Raw genomic sequence first — 20,725 nt, 5'->3', positions numbered from 1 at the left:
ACCTCGATCTCAAGTCCAACGGATAGCTTTTGCAAGTTGCTGACCGAGCTCAAGATTTCTAGCCTGCTCAAACCGCCCTTACACATACAGCGGGGAGCCATCTCAAAGCTACGGCAATGCAGATTTTCATCCCAAAATCTGAACAAAACTCCCTTTTAATTGGATTGTTAGATGCAAACTAGACAGAAATCTTTAGTTAGATGAACAGAACAAAACTCCTTTTTTTTAAATTTGATTATTACTCTCTTTGCAAAGAAATATAAGAACGTTTAGAGCATCTACAACGGACTTGGCACATCAGGCCCTTAAACGCCCACGGACACGCCCGGATGCATCCGCGGGCAATGACTGGACACCCCTCAAATGTTGCGCCGCACATCCACATACATCCACATACCGTAAATTTCGATCCTCAAATTCATCCAATCAATGCATGTCGATCATACGGTACAAACTATCTGAATGCCAAAGTTTGAAACAAAGCAAAAACAAATCATAGTTCACCAAACCGGACATGGCAAAATGAAATCAATGTCCGAGCGTGACAGATGGCCTCGGATCGCTGGCTGGGCGCCTGCTCCGAGCGGAATGCGTCATGCTCGTCCTGCTCTGCTTGCATCCGGGCGAGGCGGAGGAGACAACTGCTCCACCATGTCCGAACCCCGCTGCGACGCCGCCGCCTCCCTCTTTCGCTGTCGGCATCACCGCAACTTGTGGGTGACGTTCTTCGCCGACGAAATCATGCCGCCGACGGACGAGGCGGACTGCGTCTCTGTCGCAGCGGTGTGGGTCGGGCTGGAGGACATCTTCGGCGATGTATCGGGACCTGAGGTGAGGATTGGGAGCAAGGGTGAAGGACGGGGAGGGTCCGAACACGGGAATGGTTGGCTGGCGGCTGGAGGAGGAGGAAGAGTTTGGTGGATTTGATGCAATTTGGAATGGGGTCAGGCTGTCGGGTCTGACGCGGCAGGCGTGTCCGGATGCGCCCAGGCACCCCTTATCCACCCCATATTTGGGCTGGACATATGGGTGCCAGTCAGCCTGAGCGTTTAAGGGACATGTCTGGGTCAAAAAATAATGATCAGGCAGTAAACGGACGGTCCATCCGGACGTATGAGGCGGATCGGATTTGAGAGGTCCGGTTGTAGATCCTGAGTTAGTAGATGCAAACTAGACAACAATCTTTAGTCAGATGAACAGAATATCACACGTGATTTGCGCAAACAATCTCCGAAGAAAGCATGCGGCGAGCTTCACCTACCACGTGCTTTTCTGTCGCTTAAGTGACATGTCGGCGCCGACTAGCCGTACGATCGGATATGATCCTGTCCGTCTGAGACAACGATCCTTTCTTTAAGCCACCCCTTCGGTCTTATCAAGACAATCACGCTAAACAAATTGTGAAAGGCAAAGCACGTGCTCCCTGGGGTTGGTGTTGGTACGAGGTTCACTGAACCTTAGTTTTCTCCGGGATCAAGGTGCGCTGAACCAGGCACCGACCAGCCCGCTGAATTAATCTCAACACCTACCAGGACTAATCTACTACTCCTACTGTACGAGTAACGGAGTAAGTGCTTGGCGACCACGGCCGTTGAATCAACTGCTTCCGTGGCGGCCTGACCCAGCCAAAAGCAGCATCACCTCACAAGGTCGCGCTCCGACGATATTTCGGCCGTGCGCCGCATCGATTAACATCGAGTTATTAAGTGGAAACTTCGTGGATAATGACAGGCGTGTCATGAGAAAGGGTCTACGAACTACGAAGACCGGCTTCGATAGGTTTCGGACAAATAATCAACAGCGTGGTGCGAAAGAAACACCAATTGGATAAACACACACTCACAATCTTCACATTGATCAGATATACTGTATAATAAACAGAAGAAACAACCTCTACTTTTTTTCACGGATACGCACCGCATCATTGCATTGATAGGTAGAAGAAGTAGCAAACAGCAAGTACAGAATAACACCTCTGACAAGCATGAACTTTGATCCCCGCAAAACATTCCTGAAGATACTGGGTAAGCCATCACATAACTACTAGGTTCAGAATTTGACGTTGATCACATAACTGGGTGTTGCTGCCTAGCGCTTCCCCCCGCCGCCGCAAAGCTTGGAGGCCTTCCCGGGTTTGGGGGCGTTGCCTCTTCCAACGGTCTTCTCTAGGACTTCGTCACCTCCACCTTCTTAGCTCTCTTCTCGTCCTTGGTCTTCTTGATGCGCTCTTTGATCTCACTCTTGTACAACAGTTACCACTATAAATAACTCACAGATACACATCATATAGAAAATCAAGGTGCCAAGACTGCGCTCATGTTTGTGCATTGATTAAACAGGAACAAAAACACATAGTGGATATTACACGGATGATGCTCAGTTGACAGGTATAACAATCCTAGTTTGACATGCAACATAAGAAGAACATGTTGGTTCATGCTAGTTTTCATGGTATAGCACATCACAATATCTAGAAGCAGGAGTCGGAAGCCAGGGAGAAGGAAGTGCTACCGGAGAGCTGCTTTCCTGGCTGCATCACGAACCTCAGGCTTCTCGGCTCTCTTCTTCTAGATAACATCAAGGGAAGCACCGACAAAGGACCTGGAATACGGCCTTTTGGTTGTGAGCCGCCTCTTCTTTGCAGCCTCGGCATGGATATCCTGCAACCATACACCACAAAAAATTTATAAGCACAACTTCAGAATTTCATATGCACAAACATAAGAGCATCTCCAATAGATGGTTCAAATTTTGGCGGTCCAAAACCGAAGATATAAAATTTGGACCGTCAAAAGGTGCATTTTGGAGCTCCGAGAAACGCTCAACTCCAACAAATGGTCCAAATTGATGGTCCAAAAGAGCAACTCCAATAGATGGTCCAAACCAAAGATGTAAAAATCTGAAAACGGCCGTGCGGCTGCTGCCAGCCACTGTTCAGCCGCGGTTTTGCATTGAAATAGCATAATTTTTTTTGAAAATAAAGTGCATCATCATCATAGTTTCAATCAAAAGTGCATCACCATCATAGTATCAAATCCCTCTACCAAAAGACCGTCGTCTCAATCAAAGTTTTTCGCCCTAGAAATTGAAATGCACATAAATATTACTCATGCGGGTCATCAACACCACCGGCGTTGTGAACCGTGGTATGATCATCATCTTCACCACCGTCTTTGTCGACGTTCTCAACAAGCGGTGAACTCTCGTTGCCGTGAGCACCACCGGAAGCATCTTCATTGCGTCCCATACCGGTCATGTTGCCGACGAAGCCAACTCCAACGCCACTCATGTTGCCGCCATAGCCACGTCCCAAGCCACCCATCATGTTGTCGCCAAAGCCACCTCCCATGCCGCCAAAGCCACCTTCCATGTTGCCACCGAAGCCACCTCCCATATTTCCGCCAAATGCACCATTCATGGAACCCCCAATCATGTTCATGTAACCACCCATGGCACCTCCTATGCCTCCTCCCATGGCACCTCCCATGCCTCCTCCCATCATCATTTGCCTCATGAGCATTTGCTTCTTCACATTTCATCGCGACAAAGTTCAACATATGCCTTTGCCTTGGCATCAAGAGTTGATGTGTCCATAAACATAAACTTGAGTGTCCTTGTTGAAAATATGCCCTAGAGGTAATAATAAAATGGTTATTATTGTATTTCCTTGTTCATGATAATTGTCTATTGTTCATTCTATAATTGTATTAACTAGAAATCGTAATACATGTGTGAATACATAGACCACAACATGTCCCTAGTAAGCCTCTAGTTGACTAGCTCGTTGATCAATAGATGGTTATGGTTTCCTGACCATGGACATTGGATGTCATTGATAACGTGATCACATCATTAGGAGAATGATGTGATGGACAAGACCCAATCCTAAGCATAGCACAAGATCGTGTAGTTCGTTTGCTAGAGCTTTTCTAATGTCAAGTATCATTTCCTTAGACCATGAGATTGTGCAACTCCCGGATACTGTAGGAATACTTTGGGTGTACCAAACGTCACAACGTAACTGGGTGGCTATAAAGGTGCATTACAAGTATCTCCGAAAGTGTCTGTTGGGTTGGCACGAATCAAGACTGGGATTTGTCACTCCGTATGACGGAGAGGTATCTCTGGGCCCACTCGGTAATGCATCATCATAATGAGCTCAGTGTGACTAATGAGTTAGCCACGGGATCATGCGTTACAGGACGAGTAAAGTGACTTGCCGGTAACGAGATTGAACGAGGTATTGGGATACCGACGATCGAATTTCGGGCGAGTAACATACCGATAGACAAAGGGAATTGTATACGGGATTGATTGAATCCCCGACATCGTGGTTCATCCGATGAGATCATCGTGGAACATGTGGGAGCCAATATGGGTATCCAGATCCCGCTATTGGTTATTGGCCGGAGAGGTGTCTTGGTCATGTCTGCATGGTTCCCGAACCCGTAGGGTCTACACACTTAAGGTTCGGTGACACTAGAGTTGTTATGGGAAATAGTATGTGGTTACCGAAGGTAGTTCGGAGTCCCGGATGTGTTCCCGGACGTCACGAGGAGTTCCGGAATGGTCCGGCGGTGAAGATCGATATATTGGACGAAGGGTATTGGAGTCCGGAAGTGTTCCGGGGGTACCAGGCTATGGCCAGCATGACCGAAAGGTGTTTCGGGAGCCCCGGCAAGTGTTGGAGGGCCTCATGGGCCAAAGGGGAAGGGGCAAACCAGCCCACTAAGGGGTGGTGCGCCCCCCACACCCTTTCCCACGTTACTTGGGGAGGTGGGGCGCCTCCACCTGACTTGGGAGGAAAGCCTCCACCTGCTTGGCTTGGGGGGCAAGTCTCCCTAGGATTTTCCCTAGGGAGATCCAATCTGCTTGGCCGCCGCCCCCTAGGGGAAACCCTAGGGCGCCTTCCCCTCTCCCCTTGCCCCTATATATAGTGGAGGGGTGGGAGGGCAGCCGTACCTCTTCCCTGGCGCAGCCCTCTCCTCCTCCAACTCCTCCTCCTCCTACGTAGTGCTTAGAGAAGCTCTGCCGGAGAACCACGAGCTCCATTGCCACCACGCCGTCGTGCTGCTGAAGTTCTCCCTCAACTTCTCCTCTCCCCTTGCTGGATCAAGAAGAAGGAGACGTCCCCGGGCTGTACGTGTGTTGAACGCGGAGGCGCCGTCCGTTCGGCGCTAGATCGGATCTTCCGCGATTTGAATCGCCGCGAGTACGACTCCATCAACCGCATTCTTGTAACGCTTCCGCTTAGCGATCTTCAAGGGTATGAAGATGCACTCCCTCTCTCTCGTTGCTAGCATCTCCTAGATTGATCTTGGTGATACGTAGGAAAATTTTGAATTATTGCTACGTTCCCCAACAGTCCTCTCCTCAACCACCTTCATCTCGTCGGCCGCGGCCTTCTTCTCCTCTAGGTCCACCTTCCTCTCCTCGGCCGCGGCCAACCTCTCCTCGGTCGCCGCCCTCTTCTCCTCGGCCGCCGCCCTTCGCCGCTCGGCCTCACTCCTCTCCTCTATTTCCTTGAGCTTCAAGATTCTTTTTCTTCGGCATTCTCTTTCCTCGCCATCAAATCCTTCCTTGAGATCATTGTCTCCGGCCTTGGTTCCCTTCGCTTTCTTGTTTCCATCGGGCCTATAAGATTTTGTCACGGAGTGAGGAGTGGGGCTCGTCTCCTCAATGGCAACATCTTCTTCATCCTCAAGCACCGCACTCTTCTTCTTCGGCGATTCAAAAGTCTCTCTAGTTTTCCACTTCTCCTCATCCTTGAGCTCTTTGTAGCAATGATGAAAAGTGAAAGGTTTTCCTTTCCTTTTCTTCTTCTCGCCTTTCATGTTCCTCTCTCGAAACAATCCTTGTGCAATCATTTTCTACAATAAAACAAGTAACACATCATCATCAACATGTGGAACAAAGAGGAAATATTTGACAAAGCACGCACGAAGAGGGAATATTTACCAAGTCACTATCACCGCAACCACTTGGGTTCATGCGAGCAACGTTTGACAAGCAACCGGCCCAGTTTTGGCATTCGGCGTTGATGGTGGACCAACGTTGGTGTAGAGAGTCGCTCGAACGGAAGTGACCACTTGTGTTGCGCTCATCGAAGTACTCCTTGATGCGTTGCCAATAGGTGTTCACCGTTTGGTCGCTTCCAACGCTTGCATCTTGAGAGATTTTCTTCCAAGCGGTGCATATCAACACATCCTCCGCGGTGGTATAATTTCCACTTCTTCCCTTGACAACAAAGCCCTCATCGTCCACATCAAGATTGTCATCATCATATTGGGTTTCATATTCTTGTGACGCATATATGTAATCATCATTTGCCACATTTGTCGCGTGCATGAAAGCTTCATCATCAAGACTACAATTGGACGCACAAACAATCAAGAACACATACAATTTGAAACAACAAACGAGAGCTTGCGACATTTCCTCGAACATGTTGGAGGCAGTGGCCATCGGCGTGGCCACATCTTCCTCCACGGCTGGCGGGGGAGGTTGAGGAATGGATGTGTGGTTGCTGGAGGAGGCCGCCGGCCGCACCGGCTGCGAGTTGTCGCCCCGAGCCGCCGCGGCCGCCTTGGAGACCTTCACCGGCCGCGTAGAACTGTCGGTCGGGTTGTGGCTGCGGTTGGCCGGCCGTTTTCCGCCGCCTCGTCCCTTCGCCGCCGTCGCGGTGGCCACCGGCCGGGGCGGCGCGAATCCGGGCCGGCGGGCGGGGGGCGGCGGCATGGCAGCGCTTGCGGGCGAGATGGCGGCGGCGGCGGCCACGTGGGTCAGCCCACCGGCTGCGGCGGCGGCGGAGAAAGCGGCGGGGTCGTCGCCTTCGGCCATGGCGGCGGCGGCCGGGCGGGCGGGCGGGAAAGGAAAGGAACTGGCGGTTGGGCGTTCGCGGGCGGCGTCTGGTTTTGGACCAGATGCACCTCGTGATGTAAATTTGCACTGTGAGGTGTTGTATTTTATATCACGAGGAGGCCGCGGTCCATTTTTTTACATATGGACCGTCTGTTGAAGCAGGGTTTTTTGCTCCAGACGGTCCAAAAGTTAGGTATTTTTACATTTGGACCGTCTATTGGAGATGCTCTAAAGTGTGTAGTTGCTTATAGAAACAAGGACAGCGAGTGATGGAGCATCATTGGTGAAAACACAATAAAACAGAGAGCTAAGCTAAGAAACAATACGCCCGTTTGTGCAAAGCAAAGGAATGGAAATTACACGTGATTAAGCAATACATATCATTTATGTTGTCAACAGACTATCTGATATTGTGGTAAACTGGTACATTCTAGTCCCTGAGACTTACTAGATATGTCACCTTCTTTGACTTTCGCTAGCTACTCACAAATGAAATTATTCATCAGGTGAAATATTTAAGCAAGTCAATTAGTAACCAGATGAATGCACCTCTTACACTGCCTAAGCAGATACCTCTAATACGGCATACTAGTAACATTATGAAACATTTCCTGAACTAGGATGTGGAGTATATCATTACAGGAATTGGCTTATTTGCATGTACCTTCTTGTGCTGCTTCCTGAACCTGGCCGTCCATGTGAGATTAGCGGGCTTGAGATGGTTGTGGAAGTAGCGCTTGCACTTGGAGTTCGAGAAAAGGAATACCTGATTTCGGGCACACACAAAGAAGGTGCAGCAGAATGTTAGAGAATTTCCAGTTATTTTCATTTCATGCAAAATAACGAAAGGAGACACAAGGGCTTACCTCAGTCTGAACGGATGAATCTGATACCCTTCCCTGGGTATATCTTTGCATCGCTGAAACGGCAGAGCTCTGTCCTGTATGAACACAAATGCAGGAGTAAGTAAGATTGGAAGAAGCAATTTTACAAATCTTTAGCATTTCGGCACGACATCAAAGACAGTAACATACTTGAGAACCATCTTTTCTGACCTGGCAAACCTTCAAAGCTCCTCCTACAGATAAAATGCAAGGATATCAGCACTCATAGACCAGTCAATATCAAGAAGCATTACCCCTGATAACAGAGTTTCAAAGGTGAAGCCCTGCTGCAAGGCCGTTACAGAGCACAGCATATCGAATAGACTAACAAACTAAACTGAACCACAGTGCATCATCAGAACTTTTAAACAACAGGAGCAACTGCCACCAGCAATGTACACTGAAAAAATCTCCTGCCACCAGCTACTTTTGGGCCTAATCGTTGTAGATAGCACTGGTCTCTATCATAACTGAAGTAAATTACACAAACTACTACTACTCCTACTGCTACTAGAGGATTTCAAGTAGTTCTTCGAACGGCGTGGACGGAGATGGAATTTTGACAACGAAGCCTAAGACCATGAACCACGCATGCAATGCACGCATCTGACGCAATCTAGTAACGAATCGAGAGGCGGTTCGGGAGAAGAGCTCTCTCGCCTTGGAATGGAAGCAGCGGGATCCGCCGTGTAGTTGGCCCGGCCCGGTTTGATGTTAGAGCTCAGCCTCGGGCCTTCGGGTTTACCCGGAAATTTTGGTCGGGTGATTCAGGTTAAAAATATTTCGGGTTTTTAGAATGGGAAATGGTTGAAATCACCCCACTGATTTCTAGACTCCTATCCGCCGCTTTGCCGGTGTGACGCGTGTCCACGTGACGTGGTACCCCTAGCCCCTCTCAAATTTTCATCTGCCTTATCCAACCTCAACGACTTGTTCTTTATTCCGGCCGTTCTCTTGCCCACCTGCAAGCGTCGTGGCCGCACCACAAGGCTACCTCCGTTCAGGTCCTGCAGCTCCGCCACCATGGCTCACCACAAATCTGGTGGTGAGGCTGCAGCTGCGAGGGCACTCCCCGGCTTGTCACGGGGGAAGTTGTGCTTCCAACTACAAATGGAAGTCCCCCGCAAAAAAAAAAAAAAAACTACAAATGGAAGTCGTGGGCTGCCTCCATCACAGTCGTCGGTCGTCGCAGGCCGTCGGCTCGGCTCATCACTGATCGTCCCATGTTGTAATTGCAAGGATGGAATTGCAAACGACAACGACGAACGGCGGTGATAGTGGCGTTTTGAATCATGATTTTCATTGTAAATTTTTTGCAACAACAGCTATGTTGCAAAAAAAGTGAAGATGGAAAAAAAATCCGCAACAGCACCTTTGTTGCAGAAAATATATGCAACAAGACCTCTGTTGCAAAAATATTTCCGCAACAAGACTTCGGTTGCAAAAAAAAACTGCAACATGACCTGTGCTGCAGAAAATTCTTGCAACATGACCTGTGTTGCGATGGTAGAACGTGACATTGGCAGCTCAATCCATCAGATCCAACGGTTCGCAAGACGACGGATCTTTGCCGGCCGACGCGTAGCAGCGCCCTTTTAGAATTAGCGCTCAAAATTTGTCAAAAATATTAACTACTCATAAATTTGATTTTTACCCAAAAATAATATCGTCATAAGTCAATTGTTATAACACGGGGTGTTAATGTGTGTTTTAGTTCCTTGGATCGTGAGAGTATCATAGTCACTTTTTACAGTATGATGAGCTTTGGGGTTGCTCAAACGTCATCTGTAACACAGTGATCATAACGACAACTTACTGGTTCATCGGAAAAGTTTGACATGGGACTTGATAGCTTAAGAGTGGATTTTTCTCCTCCGACGATGGAGAGATATTTTTAGGGTTTTCTCGGTGTGACGACATCCATCAATCACCTGGCTAGACACAGATGACCACTCACGGGGATGCCGGAACATGTCAACGAGAAAGAAGAACAAAACCAGCAATGAGAAGACCGGTATAGTGAGCATGTGTATGACTCAAGAGGATAGCGACATATCTCACCTCAGGTTTTGAAAAGTATCGTGAAGCAAAGGAAAATCACATAATAACAAAAGGTTAACTCGAATGTCATTCTTGTGATTATAGGGATTGATACGAACGTCCACGGTTCTGATGTCGATCATTGAACGAAGGAGTTTCGTTCATGTCTATGTTTTACCGGACCTACAGTGCCACAGGGTTAAGGTAATCATGATCTGCTGAGTGTTAGTAGGACAGGAGTATCGATAATTTATTAGTGAAATAGTTTCATTAATATTCAGAATAGTTTCAAGAGGAACCAGAAGCATTTCAGGGTCACCGGAAGAGTATTAAAGTTTATCGGGCAATACCGGGTATTACCGATAAATAATATGTATGTGGAAACTGTTTTCCGGTGATGTTAAAATAATAATAATAATCTCTAACAATTGTTAGGAGGAGTTTATATTTAATTTAAGATCAACAGGTCTTAAAAGGCCAAATGGTGGAAGGAGAATTGGACTACATAGGCCTAATAGGGGAGGCGCCTTTCCATTGTGTGTGTGCACGGGGGGGGGGGGGGGGGGGGGGGGTTGAGGGAAGGACTCCTCCTTCCCCCCTTGGCCAGTGCAAGGGTATGGAAGTCCTTACCCCCCCCCCCCCAGGCGGTCCCCTCCTCCACTTCAACCTATATATACTAGAGGCTTTGGGCACTTTTATACATAAAAGTTTGGAAGCCTCCTCTAGTTCTCTAGTTCTAGTCGGTCCTAATTAATAAATTAGAGATTCATCTAGTTCGTCTAATCCTCATAATTACAAGTTTAGTGTGGTTCTAATCTCTTCTCTTTAATTATCCGACGACGATTAGCTCTGGAAGCATTGCCGGATCGTGAAGATTGTACGCTTGCAACTCGTAGAGAGGTCATGCTTTCGGTTCTTCGTTCGAGGGACTGTTCGTGGACAGTTCGTGAGATCGTTCATCTACGCTTCGAGGGACTCCAAGTACGATCTACACCGACTCGTAATTTTTTGTTGCAACTCGGAGTCGGTAACTATCGAATCCAAATCGTTAATGCATCTTCATATTGTTCCTGGGTGATCGTAGGGCGATTTTTTTTATTTTCTACTCCCTCCGTCCCATAATATAAGAACGTTTTTGACACTACACTAGTGTAAAAAACGTTCTTATATTGTGGGACAGAGGGAGTACTACATTTCCCAACACGCGCCACCGTTCAACTTTCAGGGGCGCACGTGACAGCTGGACGGTGAAGGACCGTCCACGTCCATCATCGACCTCGTGTCCACCGACGCCGGGGACGGACAGGTCGCGGACTCATCTGAGGATGAGAAGGGCATTGGAGGCGGCAGGGCATTGTGTCCCAAGTGGGCCGGTCCGTCTCCGATGTTTTACTCTTCCTCAACGAAGACCGCACCTCCACTTCACGAGTCTTGAACCCTGCCGTCGTTTATGGAGATGGCAGAGGACGTGGTTGCCGATACTGAATACAAAGGAAGTGTTTTAGGGTTGACCATTTTATTAATGAAAAATGTTCAAAATGTAATGAATTTCGTCCGATTTATATGAAAACCCGTCGTGTTTGCATGATTTTTTTCCGACTAGTTTAAACCCGGCTTCAGATGTATGCGAGCAGCGTTGTATGACCGGCTCCCATATTCATGTCTGCGGACTGGTCCTCTTATTCACCGACGGATGCCCGAACAAATTTACGGGTCACAGTTGAAGATGCCCTAATATTGGCGGCCTTTGCCACTATGTAAATTCTCCTTTTCCCTATCTTAATAAAGATCGGCCTCGGTCTTTTGAGAATCGGACCTGCACGTGCACATTGCCCGCCCTCCAGCGTTCAGGTCGAAGATGGTGTTGCCATAATCTTGATTTAGTGTTGAGTCTAGTTGGCGTAGGTAATGTTGAAGTCTTACACGAACAAGTCTTGGAGCATCCGTCTTCCTGGGTAACGTTAGGAAATTATCCAGTGTTAGTTAAGCAGGTTGCCGGGTAGTCCTAGTACGGATCAGGGTCGGGTTAATTAGGAGGACGTGGCTAGATCTTAGTTGACTAATTAGGGTCGGGTTAATTAGGAGGATGTGGCTAGGTCTTAGTCGACTGAGATTTAACCAAGTCTTAATCAAGTGATATTACATGTAAAAGAGAAAAAATCTGAAAAAAATATTATACGAATCTTAATGTAAGATCTCATGAATATATCATCGACTGAGACTTAGCAAGACTGGATTAGGAAGTGTTGCCGTATGCACTTGTGTCTTTGGCCTTGTTCCTGCGACACCAGGAGTTGTTGTTCGAGTCGTCGTCTTCGGTGTAGGATCGGTACGAGTGCTTTTGTTAGAGACTCGAGATCATGAAATTGAGTTGTTAGAAGAAAAATAAAAGCACAGACATACGTTTGGCCAAGGGTTTGGCTCTTTCGATATGATCAATCCGTGGGCGGAGATCAAACGGACGGAGCTCCCGGAAGACGTCGTCCTGGAGATTCTCACACACGTCGCTGATGCAGCTACCCTCCTTCGTTGCGCCACGACGTGCAAGCGGTGGCACGCCCTCGTGGCCGAGCCCTCCTTCGTCCGCCGGCGTCACCAGATGCGGATGGCCGCCGTTGGCGTGTACGGGGCCGAGTGGGCGCTCTCCAAGGTAATGCGGTGGCCAGACGTCGCTCCAGGCCAGAACGGGCTGCTGCTTACCCGGGGGATGGTGCAGGATGGCCCCATCCCGAGGCTGTTCCGGGAGCTGGAGCAGGTTGGCCACAACGGCATGCCGAACGTGCTGGCGGTGCCCGTCCTCATCGACGTTGAGGCCGGCGACGAGAAGGTGGCAGCGCTCCAGTACGACAATGCCATCATGGCCTACCGGATCTTTGGGCCTGGGTTGAGGGAGTTCCTGAGGGATAGCCGTATCTCCGTGGGAGACAGGATCGACGTATACGCTTGCCGACGCGGCGTCGGCGAGCGTTGCCTGCTCTTCTTCAATAACAAGGGCGCCCAAGGTTGACTTATGTCTAGATCAAGGGGGCATCTTGTAGCTCGTCCTCGTGATCAAGCAAGCCCCTTTAGTTACCGTGCTTTGTTCATGCCTTGTACTTCTCTCATATAGCTGGCATCCCTAGCGGGATGTCTGTGTGCATGTTATCCTTCTATGTTGCTTGGTTGGTGTTTTATCTCAGTGGCTCTCGTATTGTGAGGGCATCCTACCCCTTCGCTGCATAACACGAGAAATGCATCGGAGCACCCCGGTGCCACACACCCCTATATATAAATAGCATTAAAAAAATATCAGAAAATATCCAAAGAATTTGAAAATATTTGGATATGAAATCTGGGTGCCCATCGTACACCCTTGTTCATTTTCATGGAGAATCGGTGTCCGTGGTATCCACGGCGCAGGAATTATGGTCCGACATACGTTACATCCAGTTTTTTTCTACACATACGATTTTTTTTGTCTTTTTACTGACATTACCTCGGGCACCCCTTCCCCATGAAACTGAACGTGAGTGTACAACGGGCACCTAGGTTCCATCCCAAAATTTCAGAACTTTTCAAAATTTCCTAATTTGTTTTTTAATGCTATATTCATATAAGGGTGTTTAACACGCGAGAGCCACAAATCCTCTTTCTCTAACACATGATAAGTTAGACACTGATACATTTCTGTATGTGTATATCAACATCTGTATTACCTATTATTTCCATATTTCTAATCTTATACTGTATATACAAAGACTTGAAGTCACTGAAATGTAGAGCAGGGCGTTTTGGTGCCACGCTCATCTGCACCCGGTTAGAAAAAAATTCGTAAAAAATTCAAAACAAATTCAAAAAATTCCAAATAAAATTTGTGTGGTAGACAATTTGATGTGTGAGGTCCGCTACAAATTTCAAGTCATTTGGACATCTGAGCAGCTCTCAGCAAAAAAGACAAATTAGACCAAAACAGTACATGAACAGTAAACATTTTTACAGACCCCCAAATTTTTTTTTCCTGAGAGCTCCTCAGATGTCCAAATGATTTGAAAATTGGATCGGACCTCACGCATCAAATTGTCTACCCCACAAAGAAAAAATGGAATTTTTTGAATTTTTCTAGTATTTGTTTTGATTTTTTTCTTCGGCGCCGGTGCAGATGAGCATGGGTGCAGAAATGGATTTTCGCTGAAATGTATTGATTTTTTTTAATAATTGTAACTACCTTCTTTTTGTTGATAAAAGAAAGAAAATCAACCCAGAGAATCCAACAAATTTAAGCATAATGTGCTCAAATAACATTCAATAAGATTTTTTTATTAGAGTTTACATTAACCATATTGAAATTAGCAAAGCTACAGTTAATTATTAGAGTTGTGGTTGCTGATGGAATTTTTCAATATCTGAAAGCAAAATCCACGGGGTCAAACTTTCAATTCAATTGATCGTTTCCAGAATGTGCTTGCGTGTTGTAATCTTAAAGGCACGATTGGCGGCCACGGCCGTTCAATTAATAACCAGCTCAAGGCCGCATTTTGAAGGCCGTGCGGCAGATCGATTAACACCCAGTTACAAGGGCATGAGAAAGGTTCTACGGAGACGACAGACAAACATCGCAATGTGTTGCGGAAGAAACACCAACTAGACAAAATCTGAAACAACAACCAGATAACCATAAAACAATCTCACATTGATGAGAAACATAAAACAATCTTTCACACTGATCCACCACCGGTTTGTGCACCCAGATACTGCATACCGACAGCAACAGGAGGTTTGAGCAAAAAAACTTCCTAAAAGATACGGGGTAAGACATCATGTAACTAGTTCAAAATTTCGCATTGATCCGCAGGGACACCATCTAGCGCTTGCCGCCGCCACCGCCAAGCTTGGGGGCCTTCCCGGGTTTGGGGGCGTTGCCTCTGCCGGCGGACTTCTGGGATTTCGTCACCTCCACCTTAGCTTTCTTCTCATCCTTGGTCTTCTTAATGCGCTCCTTGATCTCACTGTTATAGATCAGTTACCACAGTAAGGACCTTATACAGATATACATCAGATAGAAAAACTATGATGTCAAGAAATATGGCAGGTGCATATTACATGGATGATGTTCAGTTGACAGGTGTCATCTAAAAAACTAGCCTCTCAAAACTCAAATTAGAGCAACCTTCTATAATGCAAACATAACTAGGTATTTCTTTCAAATGCTATACGAGCCATTAGAAGTCAGGCATTAAATCACCACATGGTTCAATACTGACTGAGCCAAAAGCAACCCTAGTGTGAGTGTAATGTTTGTTCGTACTAAGTTTCTTGTTATAACAAATCACAATATCTAGGAGTCAAAAGCAATGGCAAAAGTATTACCGCAGAGCTGCTTCCCTAGCTGCATCACGGACCTCCGGCTTCTCAGCTCTCTTCTTCTGGATAACTTCAAGGGAAGCACCTACAATTGACCTGGAATACGGCCTCTTGGTGGTGCGGCGCCTCTTCTTTGCAGCCTCAGCATGAATATCCTGCACCACACCACAAAAAATTATAAGCCCATACAGTTTGTCGTTGCTTAAAAAAAAGAAGCAGGGGAGTACAGAGTTTTGTTAAAACGCAATTAAGCAGAGATGAGAATTGCGCAGACATCCACTTGCAACAGAGCAAAAGGAATGAAAACTACACATGAATACATGATTAAGCAATAAATATCACGTATGCTGTCAGCAAAGAGCAGACTAGTTGACAATGTGGTAACCAAATTATTCTAGTCCCTGAGCCTGATTAGATATGTCACTTTCTTTTACTGCCACTAACTACCAGAAAAGAAACTACCAATCAGGGCAAATATTTAAGCAGGCCAATGAACTACCAGATCATTGCACTTATACTGCCTAATCAGATCACTCTAACAGGACATACTATTAAGATTATGAAACATATGCTGAAGTAGTATATGGAGTATATCATTCAAGGGAATTGGCTTATCAGTATGTACCTTCTTGTGCTGCTTCCTGTACATGGCCGTCCATGCGAGCTTAGCTGGCTTGAGACGGTTGTGGAAGTAGCTCTTGCACTTTGAGTTGGAGAAAAGGAAGACCTGATTTTGGGTACATGCGAAGAACGTACAGCACAATGTCAGCGAATTTCTACTTGGTTTTCATTCCATGCACAATAACAACAGGGACACACGGGCTTACTTGAGAGTCTGAGCGGATGAATCTGATCCCCTTCCCTGGGTATATCTTGGCACCACTGAAACGGCAGAGCTCTGTCCTGTATGAACAGGATTGCAGGAATAAGTAAGATTGTAGCAAGCAGTTTTACAAATCTTTTAACATCCCCAGACAACATCAAAGAGTAGCATACTTGAGAACCATCTTCTCTGCCCTGACAAACCTTCAAAGCTCCTCCTACAAATTAAATGCAAGGATATCAGCACCCACAATATAAGTCAATACCAAGAAAGCATCGCCCCCTAATAACACAGCTTCAAAGACGAAACCTTGCTGCCTCGTTAAACAATACAGCATATCAAAGAGACTAACAAACCAAACCGAACTACAGTGCATCATTATATTAAGTTTTAGCAAAACAGCAAGTTTTAAAGATCAGGAACTTATGTACAGAGCAGGATACATTGAAAAACTCTCATGCAAAAGTGAATTACACAGTAAGTACCACTGTTGAGATTTCTCCACAAGCCACTGGTTCGACATTTCTCCACACACACAAAAAACAACACTGTTGAGGCTAATGGCTGACAGAGAGAACTGATCTTTAACATGACCAAATGATACACAAACAAAGTACAGTAGTTCTTACAGCGGCATGAACCAACCAACAACGCATGTAATGCGCGCATATGACGCAATCTATCAGCAAATAGAGAGGCGCCTTGGTGAGTCGACTGGGGAAAAGAGCCGTCTCACCTTGGATTGGAACCGGCGGGCTCCTGCTGCGGCGGCAATGGGGGCGCGCGCGCGAGCTGCCGCTCTCCTGCTCTGCCTCCGCCGCCTCCTCTGCTAGGGTTTTCGCCCGGCACCAGCCCTGTTGTTTTATACGGTCCTTGGAGAGGATCCAGGCCGTCCAAGCCCATATGGGCCGATTGGTGGAGACCTACCTTGCAGTTGGGCCAGGCCAGTTTGATGTCAGAGCTACTGGGCCTCTGTCCGCGAAACGGCAAGTTTAGCTGCAGGTAAAGTTATTCTCAACAACAACAAAACTGCAGGCAAAGTTCGCCTAAAAAAACTACAGATAAAGTATTTCTCCGCCTAAAAAAGGTAAAGTATTTCTCCAGAAAAACAAACCGCAGCTACATTAAAGGTGTGTTTGGCTATCTGCATCTTTTTTGTCACTTTGCATACTTGTCCTAGTTGGGTCTGGTTGAGCGTATACATGCAAAAAATCATCATCTACATATTGATTCGTTGTCTGCATCCCCTCTTCTTGCATCGTAGCAACGCCTCTACGCACTGCGTTTGATTAATCACATGGGTTGTGCTCATTCTAGTGCATGTTGTTTGTTTGCATACACTGGACATGATTAAGAGTTAACAGCTACACATAACACACCGTCTTACACTAGAGTGCCTCAGCTAGAGCGGTGGGCGTTAGTCGCGCCGCCGCGTCCAACGCGACGAGCATGGAGTTGTGGCCATTGTTGACCAGTGCCACGTCAGCAGCAAGTGGAGACAAATCACCCAAGGGGTTCTTTCGTCCGGTGTGGGTTTGTTTATGTTGCGAATCGTAGCATAATTTTAAAATTTTCCTACGCTCACCAAGATGCATCTATGGAGTATACTAGCAACGAGGGGAAAGGAGTGCATCTACATACCCTTGTAGATCGCGAGCGGAAGCGTTCCAATGAACGTGGATGACGGAGTCGTACTCGCCGTGATCCAAATCACCGATGACCGAGTGCCGAACGGACGGCACCTCCGCGTTCAACACACGTACGGTGCAGCGACGTCTCCTCCTTCTTGATCCAGCAAGGGGGAAGGAGAGGTTGATGGAGATCCAGCAGCACGACGGCGTGGTGGTGGATGTAGCGGGTCTCGGCAGGGCTTCGCCGAGCTTCTGCGAGAGGGAGAGGTGTAGCAGGGGAGGAGGGAGGCGCCCAAGGCTGTGATCTTGCTGCCCTCCCTCCCCCCCTTTATATAGGCCCCCTGGGAGGGGGGTGCGCCGGCCAAACCCCATCTAGGGTGGGGGGCGGCGGCCAAGGGGGTGCCTTGCCCCCCAAGGCAAGTGGGAAGCCCCCCCACCCTAGGGTTTCCAACCCTAGGCGCATGGGGGGAGGCCCATGGGGGGCGCCCAGCCCACTAGGGGCTGGTTCCCTTCCCACTTCAGCCCACGGGGCCCTCCGGGATAGGTGGCCCCACCCGGTGGACCCCCGGGACCCTTCCGGTGGTCCCGGTACAATACCGGTAACCCCCGAAACTTTTCCGGTGGCCGAAACTTGACTTCCTATATATAATTCTTCACCTCCGGACCATTCCGGAACTCCTCGTGACGTCCGGGATCTCATCCGGGACTCCGAACAACTTTCGGGTTTCCGCATACACATATCTCTACAACCCTAGCGTCACCGAACCTTAAGTGTGTAGACCCTACGGGTTCGGGAGACATGTAGACATGACCGAGACGCCTCTCCGGTCAATAACGAACAGCGGGATCTGGATACCCATGTTGGCTCCCACATGTTCCACGATGATCTCATCGGATGAACCACGATGTCGAGGATTCAATCAATCCCGTATACAATTCCCTTTGTTAATCGGTATGTTACTTGCCCGAGATTCGATCGTCGGTATCCCAATACCTTGTTCAATCTCGTTACCGGCAAGTCTCTTTACTCGTACCGCAATGCATGATCCCGTGACTAACGCCTTAGTCACATTGAGCTCATTATGATGATGCATTACCGAGTGGGCCCAGAGATACCTCTCCGTCACACGGAGTGACAAATCCCAGTCTCGATCCGTGCCAACCCAACAGACACTTTCGGAGATACCCGTAGTGCACCTTTATAGTCACCCAATTACGTTGTGACGTTTGGCACACCCAAAGCACTCTTACGGTATCCGGGAGTTGCACGATCTCATGGTCTAAGGAAAAGATACTTGACATTGGAAAAGCTCTAGCAAACGAAACTACACGATCTTTTATGCTATGCTTAGGATTGGGTCTTCGTCCATCACATCATTCTCCTAATGATGTGATCCCGTTATCAACGACATCCAATGTCCATAGTCAGGAAACCATGACTATCTGTTGATCAACAAGCTAGTGAACTAGAGGCTTACTAGGGACACGTTGTGGTCTATGTATTCACACATGTATTACGATTTCCGGATAACACAATTATAGCATGAACAATAGACGATTATCATGAACAAAGAAATATAATAATAACCATTTATTATTGCCTCTAGGGCATATTTCCAATAGTCTCCCACTTGCACTAGAGTCAATAATCTAGTTACATTGTGATGAATCGAACACCCATTGCGTCCTGGTGTTGATCATGTTTTGCTCTAGGGAGAGGTTTAGTCAACGGATCTGCTACATTCAGGTCCGTATGTACTTTACAAATATCTATGTCTCCATTTTGAACACTTTCACGAATGGAGTTGAAGCGACGCTTGATATGCCTGGTCTTCCTGTGAAACCTGGGCTCCTTCGCAAGGGCAATAGCTCCAGTGTTGTCACAGAAGAGAGTCATCGGGCCCGACGCATTGGGAATCACCCCTAGGTCGGTAATGAACTCCTTCATCCAGACTGCTTCCTGTGCTGCCTCCGAGGCTGCCATGTACTCCGCTTCACATGTAGATCCCGCCACGACGCTTTGCTTGCAACTGCACCAGCTTACTGCTCCTCCATTCAAAATATACACGTATCCGGTTTGTGACTTCGAGTCATCCAGATCTGTGTCGAAGCTAGCGTCGACGTAACCCTTTACGACGAGCTCTTCGTCACCTCCATAAACGAGAAACATATCCTTAGTCCTCTTCAGGTACTTCAGGATATTCTTGACCGCTGTCCAGTGTTCCATGCCGGGATTACTTTGGTACCTTCCTACCAAACTTACGGCAAGGTTTACATCAGGTCTGGTACACAGCATGGCATACATAATAGACCCTATGGCCGAGGCATAGGGGATGACACTCATCTTTTCTCTATCTTCTGCCGTGGTCGGGCATTGAGCCGTGCTCAATTGCACACCTTGCAATACAGGCAAGAACCCCTTCTTGGACTGATCCATATTGAACTTCTTCAATATCTTGTCAAGGTATGTACTCTGTGAAAGACCAATGAGGCGTCTTGATCTATCTCTATAGATCTTGATGCCTAATATATAAGCAGCTTCTCCAAGGTCCTTCATTGAAAAACACTTATTCAAATAGGCCTTTATACTTTCCAAGAATTCTATATCATTTCCCATCAATAGTATGTCATCCACATATAATATGAGAAATGCTACAGAGCTCCCACTCACTTTCTTGTAAACACAGGCTTCTCCATAAGTCTGTGTAAACCCAAACGCTTTGATCATCTCATCAAAGCGAATGTTCCAACTCCGAGATGCTTGCACCAGCCCATAGATTGAGCGCTGGAGCTTGCATACTTTGTTAGCATTCTTAGGATCGACAAAACCTTCCGGCTGCATCATATACAACTCTTCCTTAAGGAAGCCGTTAAGGAATGCCGTTTTGACGTCCATCTGCCATATCTCATAATCATAGTATGCGGCAATTGCTAACATGATTCGGACGGACTTCAGCTTCGCTACGGGTGAGAAAGTCTCATCGTAGTCAACCCCTTGAACTTGTCGATAACCCTTAGCGACAAGTCGAGCTTTGTAGATGGTCACATTACCATCCGCGTCCGTCTTCTTCTTAAAGATCCATTTGTTTTCTATGGCTCGCCGATCATCGGGCAAGTCAGTCAAAGTCCATACTTCGTTTTCATAC

The 20,725-nt window shown here is 47.3% G+C and overlaps 1 protein-coding gene and 1 pseudogene across 1 annotated transcript; both read right to left on the bottom strand.

Moving 5' to 3' along the window:
* Positions 1 to 2,088: 2,088 nt before the first annotated feature.
* Positions 2,089 to 8,125, bottom strand: LOC123125940 (60S ribosomal protein L24-like; annotated as a pseudogene).
* A 6,308-nt stretch (positions 8,126 to 14,433) lies between these two features.
* On the bottom strand, positions 14,434 to 16,794 carry LOC123123427 (60S ribosomal protein L24). The gene is made up of 6 exons (XM_044543928.1): positions 16,685 to 16,794; positions 16,122 to 16,165; positions 15,953 to 16,028; positions 15,751 to 15,852; positions 15,132 to 15,280; positions 14,434 to 14,770 (listed from the first exon to the last, which is right to left on the bottom strand). The coding sequence occupies exons 2-6, from the start codon at positions 16,130 to 16,132 to the stop codon at positions 14,626 to 14,628; spliced, it is 483 nt and encodes a 160-aa protein (XP_044399863.1). The 5' UTR covers positions 16,133 to 16,165; positions 16,685 to 16,794; the 3' UTR covers positions 14,434 to 14,625.
* Positions 16,795 to 20,725: the final 3,931 nt, after the last annotated feature.

The sequence above is a fragment of the Triticum aestivum genome, chromosome 5D (assembly GCF_018294505.1).
Source record: "Triticum aestivum cultivar Chinese Spring chromosome 5D, IWGSC CS RefSeq v2.1, whole genome shotgun sequence".
Taxonomy (NCBI): domain Eukaryota; kingdom Viridiplantae; phylum Streptophyta; class Magnoliopsida; order Poales; family Poaceae; genus Triticum; species Triticum aestivum.
The sequence above is the reverse complement of the archived record's forward strand: the minus strand, read 5'-3'. Positions and strand labels throughout refer to the sequence as shown.

Bases quoted from the DNA above. Each gene is read 5' to 3' on its own strand.
- LOC123123427 (XM_044543928.1), bottom strand. The intron at 15,281-15,750 runs GTACATACTGAT...GGTGTGGTGCAG, and splicing joins ACAGGAAGCAGCACAAGAAG to GATATTCATGCTGAGGCTGC. The intron at 14,771-15,131 runs GTAATACTTTTG...GATCTATAACAG, and splicing joins GCTAGGGAAGCAGCTCTGCG to TGAGATCAAGGAGCGCATTA.